General features: G+C 40.4%; 1 protein-coding gene across 3 annotated transcripts in view; it reads right to left on the reverse strand.

Annotated features, from left to right (window-relative positions):
• Nucleotides 1-13956, reverse strand: part of LOC137996575 (uncharacterized) — a 90608-nt gene that overhangs the window by 39874 nt on the left and 36778 nt on the right. For all 3 annotated transcript variants that reach the window (XM_068842035.1, XM_068842034.1, XM_068842036.1), the window contains 3 exons: nt 11307-11545; nt 8809-8858; nt 668-708 (listed from right to left, as the gene is read on the reverse strand). In XM_068842035.1, coding sequence (XP_068698136.1) covers nt 668-708; nt 8809-8858; nt 11307-11545 — 330 coding nt within the window. The remainder of the gene's footprint in view (nt 1-667; nt 709-8808; nt 8859-11306; nt 11546-13956) is intronic.

Here is a 13956-nt window from a genome sequence, read left to right on the forward strand (position 1 = left end):
CGCAATAGCGCTCTAGTCCATGATTTGAGAGATAAATATCTTAGGTTTGATTGACAGGACTTCACACTACACTCTACATGTACTTCAGAAAACTTGGTGGTTGGGAACAGCAAAGACCCTAGAAACGTATGGCAGGTATAGAGATAAGTCACAGCTTATGTTTTGGGAATTAGGGTCACTTTGTTACCTTAAAGTGTGAACTAAAAAATAATTGCTAAACAACAATAATAATGACAATAACATTTGGGTGATGAATGTAATCAGCATAGATAAATAAAGGCTATTTTATTTAGAAGAGACATGCAAGACTAGAGCAAGGTAAGTACCAAAAAATGAACTTGCATACAGTATCTCCCTAGGTTAAGCGATCAGATCCCTGAAGCATGAATGAATTTTTAGATTGTTTAGATGTAAGTCACTAAAAAACAATGAAGGAAAAAAATTTCGAATGGAACATAACCTGAAAAAACAACCAGCAGGAGGCAACAAGTTGGCCCTTTACAAAGCATGGCAAATCAAACCTGTGATTAGAGTTAGGCCATCTGCAGGGAATTTGAGCCTACAAATCTAGCACCCTAACCACTGGGTCACACACTACACTGTACACCAACGCTTCTCCCAGATTGAAAACTTCATGATGCTAGTTTGGAATAAAAAAGCTGAATACCTGTGAAACGCCACCAGCAAAGCAAATGGAGCACGGTATGCCTGCAAAAATACATATATGATTATATATCAGATGTGCAGTATATACTTTGCACTTTTAAAATGATAGTACACTTGTCAGGCTTCTTATGCTTTTTGTGTCCTAAAATTCCATGACTTTTCCAGGACTTTCCAAGACCATACAAGGAAAAATCCATGACCTAGGAAACCCTAATAACGGCTATGAGGGAGACTACCTGAATAATTATACATACATGTGCGTGTTCTAGAATATGAAATGTGATAGGTTCCATTTATGTTTTTTAGTGCATAGAGCTAATTGTCCAGGATTTTCCATGACTTGTCTTCATTTTCCTGGATTTCAAGGCCTGGATTTTACAAGATTAGAAATCCAAGACTTTCCAGGATTTCCATGACCCGTACAAACCCTGACTTGTATTTTGCAATTCAAATGAATTTGACATTCTGTTTGAAACTTCAGTTAGCTTGTTAACATTGACAAAACAGCTTCTATCAGGGCTGTCATTAAGGGCCGGGGATTTCCGCAGGCTGCTATGAGCATGACCTCCGGCTACTTTGACTCTAAATGCACAGCTTCAAGAAAGTCTACACTGATAATAAAGTATCTATGAAAAATGTGAAAACTCTCTCTTTTGTACTAAATTTTCGTTTCAATTCATCCATAGAAGTTTAATTAACGAATACTCGCATCCAAAGACCTTCGAGAGGTTTGCATTGGGCGCACCAGTGGCTCAGTTCATTGAGCGTCGGGCTCAGTTCATTGGGTGTCGGGCTGTCACGCAGGAGGTCGCAGGTTCGAACCCCGGCTGGATCAATACTCAGGATCTTAAAATAACTGAGGAGAAAGTGCTGCCTTTGTAATTTCATCTGCAAATGGTTAGACTTCAAGTCTTCTCGGATAAGGACTATAAACCATAGGTCCCGTCTTACAAATAATTATCTTCTATGTTCATAATTTCCCTTTGGGACGTTAAAGAACCCAAGCACTATTCGAGAAGAGTAGGGGGATAAAGTCCCCGGTGTTGTGGCTGTCCTGTTCTCTCCAGCAGAAGTGGCCGGCTTGGCGGTGATGTCTCCAAAAAAAGGCTTGTGGTGTATGAGGCCACCTAGGCAGAAACAGCCACAAGTCAAAAAGGGACTTTGCCGAGTACTGGAACATGTAGATGTAGATGTAGATGTAGATGTGTCAGCATCATTGTATGTGCACACGAAAACTCTCTGTTGTCAATTTCAATGTTCAGAAAGCAGAAGAAACTCTATGCCTTTTTTATTACAAGTGCAGCCTCAATTAAGTTAATCGACTTAAAAGGTATGTACATGTAGAACTCAATGTCTGCCCATTTAAGTTGCCAATGCATGATCATTCAGACTCTTTTTTCTTCCTTTTTCTATTTGTTTCGGATGAAAATGCATTGCGCTGAGCACTCAGGAAAAACAGAAGTGTCACATTTCACTTAAACAAGACATTTTCATCTGCTTTTATTCTAGTGATTGTTCGTATGTTATGATAGAGGAAATTTTGCCATTCAAAGTCAACAAATTTGGAGCGTTAGCAAAAGATAAGAAAGGAAACGGCAGTGAACAGCGTGGCATAGTTCTGTTCTGCTAGTTGTAGCATCAATTGGTTGCCTAGCACGCCAGGTTTTTCTCTTGGTGGTGCAAAAAAATTCAGCACAGAATGTTCTGGAGATACAGTGCTTAACATTTTTATGTTATTTGTTCCTAATTCAAATTATTATTGGGAAAAAACCACACTAAAAAACATCAAGGACAGCAGATTCAACCCTACGAAAAGCAAGAGCCTTTACCCCAACAGTTCCAGACATAACGCCTGTTTCTCGATTGCTAACATCGACATCTTCTTACAGCGCAAGAACACAAAGTTACCTTAGTATTACTTTGACTATGCGGGTACTTTGGTTCTAAGACATCAACGACATGTACAAGAATCCCACGTACGTGCCCATACTTCGTGCAAGGGGTGTGCAGAAAACGAACACCAAAGACCTGGAAAACGAAGACTCCCAAAAAAAATAACATTACCAAACAGAAAATAACAAAACACACCATTCATGTTATTTAAAACGATCGATAAGCTATCTCTTGTGAATTACGGTAGGCTCTTTGTTTTCCACACGCCCAGGCCATTATGTGGAAAATGAAGACCAAAAACGAAGACCACAGAAAACACTAGGGATGGTGTGCTTGGCTAGTCTCTGTTCGTCATCCTATACTGTTGTGGGGTCTTCGTTTTCTACATACCGACCTGGGTATGTAGAAAACGAAGACCCTACCGTAATTCACAGGAGATAGCTTATCGATCGTTTTAAATAACATGAATGATGCGTTTTGTTATTTGCTGTTTGGTATGTTATTTTTTCTGGGGGTCTTCGTTTTCCGGGTCTTCGGTCTTCATTTTCTGCACACCCTTGTACTAACGTACCAAAGGGAACAATAACATAGCTTGTGCACGTCCCGCGTAATTTGTACTAGCGTACTACTGAAGTGCAAGGGACTGAATAAGATAGGTTGCGCACGTCGGTAATTCGTACTAGCGTACTAAAGTGCCAAGGGACTGAATTGGGGGTTTTCATCTGACGTCATGGCAGCCATGGCCGTCTCATCACGTGGATGAAAACGAAGGATAAGATATTTTGTGTGCGTTAGTAATTCGTACTAGCGTACTAAAGTGCTGAGGGACTGCCGAGGGAATGAATAAGAACCGTACGAAAACATCCGTACTCAGTACGTTAGTACTAACGAACCAAGGAATGAATACATGTCTGTACTTAGTATTACGGTAGCAAGGAAATGAATAAGAACTTACGTACACGATCTTACTTAGTGCTACCGTACTAATGAACCAAGGAATGAAAAAGAACAGTACATACACGTCCTTACTTAGTACTAGTTAACATACCAAGGGAATGAATATGAACTTACGTACATGTCCGTACTTAGTACTAGCGTACTCACGTACCAACGGAATAAGTAAGAACATACATGCACGTCCGTAGAAAGACTTTAGACAAAATAGGAATGAGAATAATACGTTAATATGACCTCTTGGGTCTACACGCGCTAACGTCTGCAGTTATCCTAGGAGAGACTTTGGATAATTTTGGCGTAGGAGCTCCCTTGTGCGGTAGTAGTAGTAGTAGTTCCTTTATTTAAACTTGGTTTAAAATCTTCAGTAATAATAGTATTTTAATTACAATCATTTGGTAAGACTTAAAATAGCTCTAAAAAAACTGATCTACAAGATTTCCGAGTGAGAGTTGAATGATCCAAATGCGCGGTTGATTTTCCTCTTAAACTGCCCAATCGATCTGATTGCCCTAATTCTTTCAGGTAGAGAGTAGTTCCACGGTAAGGCACCTCTATAGCTAAAGCTAATTTCGAACAGTGCGCGGCTTGGGTAAGTTTAATTTCCTGAAAGTCATAGTCTGAAAGTCATAGTCTGTCTCTCGCTAACTGAATAATTCACGCATTTTACACTGGGGCCAACCTGTTGAGGGACTTAAAGATCATCATAGCTTTTTGCTTTTTTATTCTTAAAGATAGCTGGTCCCACTTCAATGTTTCAAGAAGAAGGTTTGAGTTTACCTCGCAGTAGGCTCGCAAACTATAGCGTAAGAAGAGGCAAGTACTTACCGACTACTTTTTAGGCTTCGAAAAGTGACTGCATGTGCACGAGAAGGACTTGGGTTTAGTTATCTCTAATAACCTGACTTGGGACTCTGATGTGGACTTAATTACGGCAAAAGCTAACAAACTTCTCGGCCTACTTAAGAGGTCTTGCTCATTGTTAACTAAAGTTGCAGTAAGGAGGTGTCTTTACTTAGCAATAGTGAAACCCCACTTATGTTACGCTACTGAAGTATGGTCTCCAGCTCCAAAGTCACTGACATTTAAGATTGAGCGAGTTCAGAGGCCGGCCACGAGATGGATTTTACTACAAAGAGAGACTGATCTCTCTGAACATGATTCCTCTTGCTTACAACAGAGAAATTAAAGACATTTTAATCTTTTGTAAGACCATCCACGGCTACATTGCTATAGATATTAGCAATTACGTAACTATTAATAATCACCCGAGTGCGTGTTGCGGCCAGAAAGCTGGCTATTGTCTCACTGTCCCGGCCTGAAAGACCTGCACTTTCCAAGGCTCATATTTCGTTCATATTGTAAGAATGTGGAACACTGTACGTAGTATAGCTATCCCCGACAGGTTCTCTAGCCCGGGCTCTGTTAAGTCCTTTTCGATTAATATTTTGACGTCTCTCTTAACGTCAGTTTATGATCTCAGTCTCTGCAAAGTTTAAAAAGTCTCTGGAGCGGCTTTAGAGCCACCTTAAAATTTTTCAATTGTGAAGGTGACCATGAATCTGCTCCAGAGCATTTTTTAACTTTGCAGAAAGTTTTATCCTAGCGTGCTCGTTACTCTGCAGCAATAAAAAATTAGGTTCACCGAGTTCGTTTTTTAGACACGTGTTTAAAGACAAAATATAGCCTATTTTTAGATGGCTCTCTTTTGTTTCCATGGGAACCCATTACGTCATATTAATGAGTGCATCTATTGGTGGTTAATATGGCATCATAACATTACCATTAAGTGAAAAAGTTTGGTAGATTCAATCCTTCCAAATAGTACAGTTTGTTGAAAGTGTCAAAACTGGTTAGAGCCTACTTACATGTAAACGGCGGAAAAGGCGGCATTTAAGTAAACTTCAGCTTTAAAGTCGCTTAAACACAAGTTAAAGTTCCCAAGTGTAGTTAGAAATTTTTGTTTGGAGGAGATAGCGGGAGGCTTAAAATAGAGGGCATGAAATCGGGGGCGGATTGAAAACACTGGCTTGTTTTCATAAGACAGGTCAGCATTCCAAGAAGTTCATTTTGCTACACTTAGACATCTTATGTATAATTGTTGTAAATTTTGACAAGTGGATTGATTATATGAAAATAAAGCACATTCCACAAGAACTACATGTTGGGCGTGGTTGAGGAACGCGTGGTGATGACCCAAAGTGTCGCGTGGGATGCTACTGTCACGTAGGTTCAAAAAGTGACTTATCCGCTGAGATTTTGCAACCTGAACAGTCCTTGTATGAGAATAAATACTCATAGATGTAGCCCTCAGAAGACGGCTACAGGCTTTTTATGATAAAACTCGATGACATATGCTTTTGTTAGCTTCCGGCCGCCATGTCTGTGCCCCTCAGAGGGACACAAACATGGCATCTCCATACAAAGCCTTATAAATTAGAGTAAAACCAGACCTGAACCTTTGCGAGACTATTTGATTCTCCTTGATTCTTGACTTTATTTGTTGAATGGTTTTGATGATGGTGTGACAGTAAAAACCAGCAATTCCCAAGCCCTTAGTACGTACGTACGCTAGTATATAGGTTGAGTTTGAGAATATACAGTGAGTACGCAAGTACTAATGCTATTCCGATTGTTAGGGAGATTGTTCACCGGTTGTTCGTACGCTTAGTTTGTAATCACGTTAGTACGTGCAGAACCTTCGATTACTGAGGCGCTTAGTACGCTAGTACTAGTGCTATTCCGATTGTTGGGGCGCTTATTCATCAGTTGTTTGTACGCTTGGTACGTATGTACCCTAGTATATGTATATATAGGTTGAGTTTGATAATATTCAGTTAGTATGCTAGTACTAGTGCTATTCCGATTGTTAGGGAGATTGTTCATCAGTTGTTCGTATGCTTAGTAAGTACGTACATTAATGTTGAGTTTGATAATATTCAGTTAGTACGCTAGTACTAGTGCTATTCCAATTGTTAGGGCGATTATTCACCGGTTGTTCGTACGCTTAGCATGTAATCATGTTAGTACATAAAGAATCTTCGGGCTATGAAGGCGCTTATTACGCTAGTACTAGTGCTATTCCGATTGTTAGGGCGATTGTCCATCAGTTGTTCGTATGCTTAGTACGTAATCATGTTAGTACATGCAGAATCTTCGGTTAATCTTCGGTTCATGCTATCGAATGACAATTAATAGGCCAAAAGGTAAAGCCACCTGTACGCTTATCTTTGGGTACGCTATTAGTAATACACGCCATTGGTAAGGGTAGTTTACTGGGCATGTGGGTTAGTGCTTTAGTACCAATGACTAAGAGTAAAAAGTACACAAAAGTCTCCTAAAACAGGCAGCATATGATAGTTTTCTTATGAAGAGAACAGTAGTATACCTTGCTAAACACTAAAGGATCTATAACCCGTTGTAATGTCCTGGCATCAAACAGATGCTTTACCTATTAATCTGACTTCAGCTATCTATGCACGAGGACACAGTTTGGGAAACATGTTCATCATAGCTCAGAGTACTGTCCACCTGCAGCAGAAGGAGATAGGGTTACTTTCCTTCCAAGGAGGGTGACATGAAAATCAGCGGGCAACCTTTGAAGCATCTGACTGTGCCCAACACCAGCAGCTTGGTTTTCTCTGGGTTTATGAGAAGGCTGTTCTAGCAGCACCAGCTTGCCATTTTTTCTAAGTCCATGTTGATCTGTTGTACCATATTACTAACCTCAGCAACTGGGAATGAAAGGTATAACTTTGAATCATCAACATATGATTCTAGAGAACACACGTCCGGTATAGAAGAAATGCCGTTGAGGTAAATGGTAAACAAGGCGGGTCCCACTATTGAGCCCTGAGGGACTCTATGTGAGATACCCTGCAAGCTTGAGGTCTCAGCTCCGATCCTGGCACATTGCAGCCGTTCCAAAAGGTAGCTCTTGAACCAATCCAGAGATGCACGGGAAACACCTAACCCCTGTAATTTTGCGAGGTGGGTTGTATGAGCTATGCTGTCGAATGCCTTTGACAAGTCCAGAAGTACCACCAGATGAGTGTGACTTTCTTGGCATCCATACCCTCCAGTGCTTTGTCCGTGATCATAACGTTTGACATGATGTTTGACAAGGCTGGTCAACAGTCACCCCCACCATGGAGTATTGCTTAGATTGCTTGCTGGCCTACATCTCAGCCATTTTTGCTTTCTATATTAAGTCCTTTCCCTCTCCTCCATTTTTTGGTTAATATCCATCTGGTAAGTACCCCACCGATTGTTTCAGTCTGACTGTGCCTGTGGTGTTTGTGGCTCACAAGTGTGCTATCTGTTGTAAATGGGTTTAACAGGCTAAAAATAACCTGAAATGGATAAAGGGGCTTAGTTTCTATAGAAACTGTGGTGCTGCATCGGTGGGGAAGTGAAACATAGAAATGGGGTCCTGATCAACTGGGTTGATAGACCGTATTCATAAATGGTGACAAATAAATTATTCTTTTGTCTTTGTGCTAATGAGACCAACAAGCCTCGTTCCGAAGCAACATTTCTTTTGTATTCTGTTCAAGCAAATGAGGCTAGTTGGTCTTATTAGCACAAGGACAAAAGAATAATTTATTGGCTGCCATTTATTAATACAGTCTATATGGTACTAAATTGACCACCATAGAGAAATTTGAAAGCTGACATCTCGAGAATTAGCCCTTCATTAGAGCAAATTAGGGAATCATGGGTTGTTAGTGTTTTATATAGTGAAAGATGGAGCTATGCTATTGGTGGGGATATAGCAACGTGAATCACAAGAACAAATTCGTTAAAAGAAAAGTGCTTGTTTATTACATGAGGCATAATTTAATTTGGAAAAAGAACCATTGTTGGGCATTCGTTCACCTTTCCATGTTTCCCTGGTGAAGGGAAAGGCCACTGACCACCATGTGTTGGCTAGAATGATCAGGACGGTTAAGTGTTGAGCGACTGCTCCTTGTCATTTTTTTCATGTCTCACAGATGTTGACAAAAGCAGACTCCTTAGTGTCCTCTCTGTTCTGCCCAATCCATATCTTTTTGCATGTACATGTTACATAATAGATAGCATTTGTAGAGGTGCATGTGAAGTGGCCCTGTTATTTTTTCCGCATTGCAGATGAAAGGATATGCTTTACATCAGTGCATGCACATTTAAAAGTGCCCACTGCCAGGCAATTGTTGCCTTTAATCATCGCCTTAAACCTGACGCCCAATACACGCCCAATAAATTGCTCATAAGCAATTCTGCACTTTTACTGCATATGCAATGGTTTGAACTTACTTTTGGGGTGTAGCCCTTGCTTCTTGCTGGTGTAGGTGCAAAGGAGACATCTGGTAAAATAATTGAAAAACATGATACTACCTTTCCTTTTTTTCTCTCGGAAATAACATCTAAAACAATGAATTAAAGAGAAAATGGAGACTTCAAAATTCAGAAACCATCATTTTGGTTGTCAGCCCTCCATCCTATTCCAGAATCTCAAAAACAAGGGATAAAAATACTGTATGCGGTAAGTTAAACTAATCATCTGGACAATTTTTGATGACTTTTTCTCTTGATCTGTAAACCTGACAGCTCAAAGCTTAACTGAGATAAAAAACATGTTAAACAACATTTTCTGACGGCAACAGTAAATCTTTGTGTTAAGCAACCTTGGCCCCAGATCCAGGGCTGAGGCTAAGCAGCGTTTAGGCCTTCATGGTTTGAAAACCATCTACTTGCAGGTTGTTCTATTCAAGTAAAGCTATGATCCTCGCAGTTATGAATGCAAATTTAGCACTTGCGTAGAGAAGCCTAGAAAATTCAGGACAACAGGGTTTGAAACTGTGACCTCGCGATACCGGTGTGACGCTCTCATCAACTGAGCTATGAAGGCACTGATATTGGGAGCTGGTCATTTGTGGGTTCATATGTTCCTGTGATGAATGAATCAACAAACAAAATGATATATGAGGTTTAACCCTAAACCTATTATTATTATTGTTATGTCAATGAGAGTACTTCTCCTGGTGGTAAAGTAGAAAGGCAGGGAAGAGAGGGAAAAACAAGTCTAAGTGGACACATGGGGAGAGAACGGTGTTGTGGGAGTGTTTTGTTACAAGTGTTAGGAGGAAGATGGAAAGGTATGTCACGAAGGTGAAGGCTTTTTGGGATGAGAAAGAAGTTAAGAAGTCGGTTACTTTTCTCAAGGATGATTGTCTTAGAGTGGTGAGCAATGAGGACGGGGTACTTCCAAAGACGAGAGCAGTCTTTAGTAGTGAGGGGTGGGTTGATGTTCCTGGTTTGAAAGGTCAGGTTAGGAGGAAAGCGAATTGAGAGGTGAAGGTTGTAGAAGGGCTGATGCATAATCTTGTGAAGGAGGGGATGTCAGTGTTGGAGATCAATAAGCATTTGTACATGTATACTGGGTTGTATGTAGTTGGGGCCAGGTTGGGCTGATGGAAAAGCAGAAAGGTAACAACTTTGACAAGAAGAAAATGGGGTGGCAAAGAAGGATTGAGAAGAGCATTGAGGAATGGCGACAGGATCTGGCAAGGGATCAGGACATCAGGAAGGGAAATAGGAGGTATCAGGTTGTCAAGAAGAGAACAGTTGCAGTGAGTTCGTTGTTGAAGAGGAAGGTCCAGTCTGGGAGCAAGAAAATTTGGTTTGTAGAAAACTGTACAAAGGTTAGACAGAACACCTCGCTCAAGAATAACCAGAGGCAAACTCAGGGCCGAACCCAAGCACTAAATGCAAGAAAGGCAACAAGATTCCAGAGTGGTATTTGGTCGGTGAAGAAGAGGCATAATGAGGACGCTACAGTAGTTGGCTGGACATGGTGAAGGACAGGATGGGTAATGTGGAGGAGCAAGAGAAAGTCAAGATTAGTGTCAAGGATGTGGAAAATAAAATTAGAAAGATGGTGAATTGGAAGGTTCCAGGTCCAGATGGTGTAAGGGGGTTTTGGTTTAAGAGGTTTAAGACATTAGATTGATTTTGGAGAATTTGCAGGGTAGTTTGAACAGTGGGGAGGTGCCAGTGTGGATAGTAAAGGAGAGGATGGTATGATACAAAAGGCCCGTGCCAAGACAACATCTGCTAGCAACTACAGCTATTGAATGTGGGAGGTACTCATTGGGATTGTGGCAGAGAAACTGTGTGGACATTTGCAGGGTAATAGGTTGTTTCCAGATGAGCAGAAGGGCTGTAGGAAGAGGTCAGAGGGTATGAAGGTTTGTTGTGAAGGAATTGTGTTGCAGGATGGTCAGGTTGATGAGAAATGGTATAAGTACTGGGTGTGTTGGAGAGTGCTGACATTATCCAGAAGGAGAAGGTCAGGCAGTAGAATTTGAGGAGGGTGAAACTGGTGGCAAGGTCAAAGTCATATGGTGGGAATTTGATTAGGGTGATAAATGCACAGGCTATAAGTGTAACAAGGTACAGCACAGGGATTTTGGATTGGAGAGATCTGGAACTAAGGGCGATGGATGTGAAGACAAACGAGAGGTTGACAATATTTGGGGCATTCCACAAGAAGGGGAGTGTAGTGAGTTTGTACATGAAGTGCAAGGATGGTCAAAGGGCATTCATCAGTGTGTAGTACGATTGTTTGCAGGAGGAGGAACTTGGTCTGCTTGTATATGTCAAAAAGGTAAGTGAAGAGTGGATGTTGAAGGTTGCATGCTGCCGAGACATTGCATATGGGAGAAACAAAGAATGAGCACAAGAAGTGGGTGGAGAAAGCAAGTGGTTTGAATTGGAAATGGGAATAGCAATTCTTGTTCTTGAGAACTCACCTTTCAACTGGTGATTACGTCTTGTAACTCCCCTGTGAAGTACAACTGCACATTCATCACAGAGCACCAAAGGTGGTTGACAGTCAGAACAGAACTGTGTAGCAAGATTCACTTCACAGTCCTCACATGTTCTTTGCTTCTGAGGAGCTCTTTTTCCAATCTTGGTATTCCTAGTTTCCCTTTGTCTTCCACTGTCATCACATGCTTTGTTATTTCCAGCTGTGCCTAATGCTGAAGCCCTAGTAAGCAACACATTGGTCTTAGTTTTGAAAGTGAGCTATCACGATGACATGTGTTGTCTATAGTAAAAGGGCCTCTTTTCACTGAACCTGTTGACAGAACCTATTCAGATTATGATTTTGATCAATCTATGAACATGGAGTATCACATCTCTAATGTTTGCAAAATAGGTTTTTATCATAATTATGTGACCTTTCACGTGAAAAGGAGACTTATAGATTTCATGGTGAACCTTGAAATAATTATACCGGTATTTCACTCTCATGGCACATAAATTTAATATTCACTCTGTGAAATTGAATTTTCACCGGATGTTCAATCTTGTTCCAAATCTTTTCACTATGCTCAATGAAAAAGTTCACGGAGTGAAATCGAGGACTGGGAAATGGAGTCACGTAGTGAACTCACTTATGTTCAAGCCATGACATTATGTTGCTAGGCCATCCAGAATAACAGGAAAATTGTTTTCCAATTGAAATTGCGTCAAACAAGGATAAACAGTTTTGTCTTCGGAAATCAAATAATGGTATTTATATCTTCTCGTGTGAAATGTTTAACTTTTTATGGGGTGTCATTTTGGTATTTTCTGCAAAATCGAAGTTGGTACGATTATTTTGCTTTGTTGAGAGAACGATTTATAATTTGGATTAAAGCAACGACTGAAACGAATTACGCTACCGAGCAAAACAATTCTCAATAATCAACGATACACTATGAAATAGACATCCCCCAATAATGACCTAGAGTTCCTTCTGCAGTAAATTAACCGGCCTCAGCTAATTTATGGGAATATTTCTGCTGCTGTTTGCCTGCATCCTTGCTTTTGAAGTTTTGCTCAAGCTTATTCGGTTCAAAAATTGAAGTCTTAATTGAATTTCGAAAACATGAGAAATATGGTTGCCTCCTGTTACTGTACAGTGCACGACAAGTTGGATGTTTACAGAATTCTGTGTATGCAAATGTAGGAGCACATTTTTGCGAACAGTACAAACACCGAAAAGATGTGTCATGTCTGTGTAACATTGACATTGGCGAAAATGTTCAGAAAATCTTGTGACAAGTTCTGGCAGATTTTGGGGAATAATGTTGCTCAATTTTTCCCAAAATTTATGCGCTCTCACAGGCTAAGATTCTAGAAAAAAGTACTCATAATAGGTTTGGATTTTAAGTGCATTTAATTTTGAGCACACAAAAATTTGGTTTTATCAACGGAGTTGATAATGTAAATTGGCCACCGTACAGAGATTCTAAAAGCTGACGTTTCGAGCGTTAGCCCTTCGTCAGAGCGAATGACGAAGGAAGAATGGAGCTCTGACGAAGGGCTAACGCTCGAAACGTCAGCTTTTAGAATCTCTGTACGGTGGCCAATTTACATTATCAACTCCGTTGATAAAACCAAATTTTTGTATACTACTTCCCCACCGACACAGCACCACAGTTTCTTTAGAGACTACCCCTTCATTCATTAATTTTGAGCAGTTTGTCTCCCCACTTGGCACAATCTAAAAACATACTATAAAGCGAGTTGCTGTGATTTTTTCAAATTGCCCCAAAGATTAATGCTCATAATTTATTTTCTGCTTGGTGATCTCAAAAAGAGGTTTAGATCACCGATCGTCCTTCCTGAAAAATGCGCAGTACTCACATGCTCGCAAAATCCATAATTTTGCTGGCATGCATGTTTCTTCACTTGAGTTACGACAACTTTATAGTAGACAAATATTAATGAGCATCAAAAGGTTCATGTCACTGCTAGAAATCCAAACTCAACATATTGATAATGAAATTAATTAACTTTGAGGACTTTTTTTTGACGGAGTGAATCATTTCACGCTGTGAATTTTTTCATGGCGTGAGGTTTTGGTTGTTTTTTCACAGCCCGGCGTGAATGATTTCACGGTGGTAAGATAAAATCTCATGCCGAGTTCACGCCATATAAGAGGTATTTCACAGAAGTTCACCTTGTTTCACTGCGTCTACCGCTAAATCAGCATCACCGTGACATTTTCAGAAGCCCCCTTTTCGCATAAAAGGTCACATATTCGAAATATAGCTAAGATCAGGAACTGCCTAGCTCAAAAGGACACTGAGATACTGGTGCATGCCTTTGTCTCCTCTAAATTGGACAACTGCAATTTTCTACTCTGTGGGCTACCCATATACCTACGCCTGGGGGGAAGGGGGGGAGGGGTTCAAACAATGCAACTAAAAGATTTATTTTGTTGAAATAAATTGTTTAGACGAGGAGAAATGAATAGGAAGTGTCTCAACAATTTTGTCCAGGATTGTAGGTTAAAATCATTTTGACCAGAAATCAAATTAAACCTGAAACCCACAACATGTTAAGCCACTCTCTGCAGCAGAAAGTGCCGTAAAAGGACTCCTTCTTTAAATAAAGAGTTGCACAATG

Source organism: Montipora foliosa, chromosome 3 (genome assembly GCF_036669935.1).
Source record: "Montipora foliosa isolate CH-2021 chromosome 3, ASM3666993v2, whole genome shotgun sequence".
Lineage (NCBI taxonomy): Eukaryota > Metazoa > Cnidaria > Anthozoa > Scleractinia > Acroporidae > Montipora > Montipora foliosa.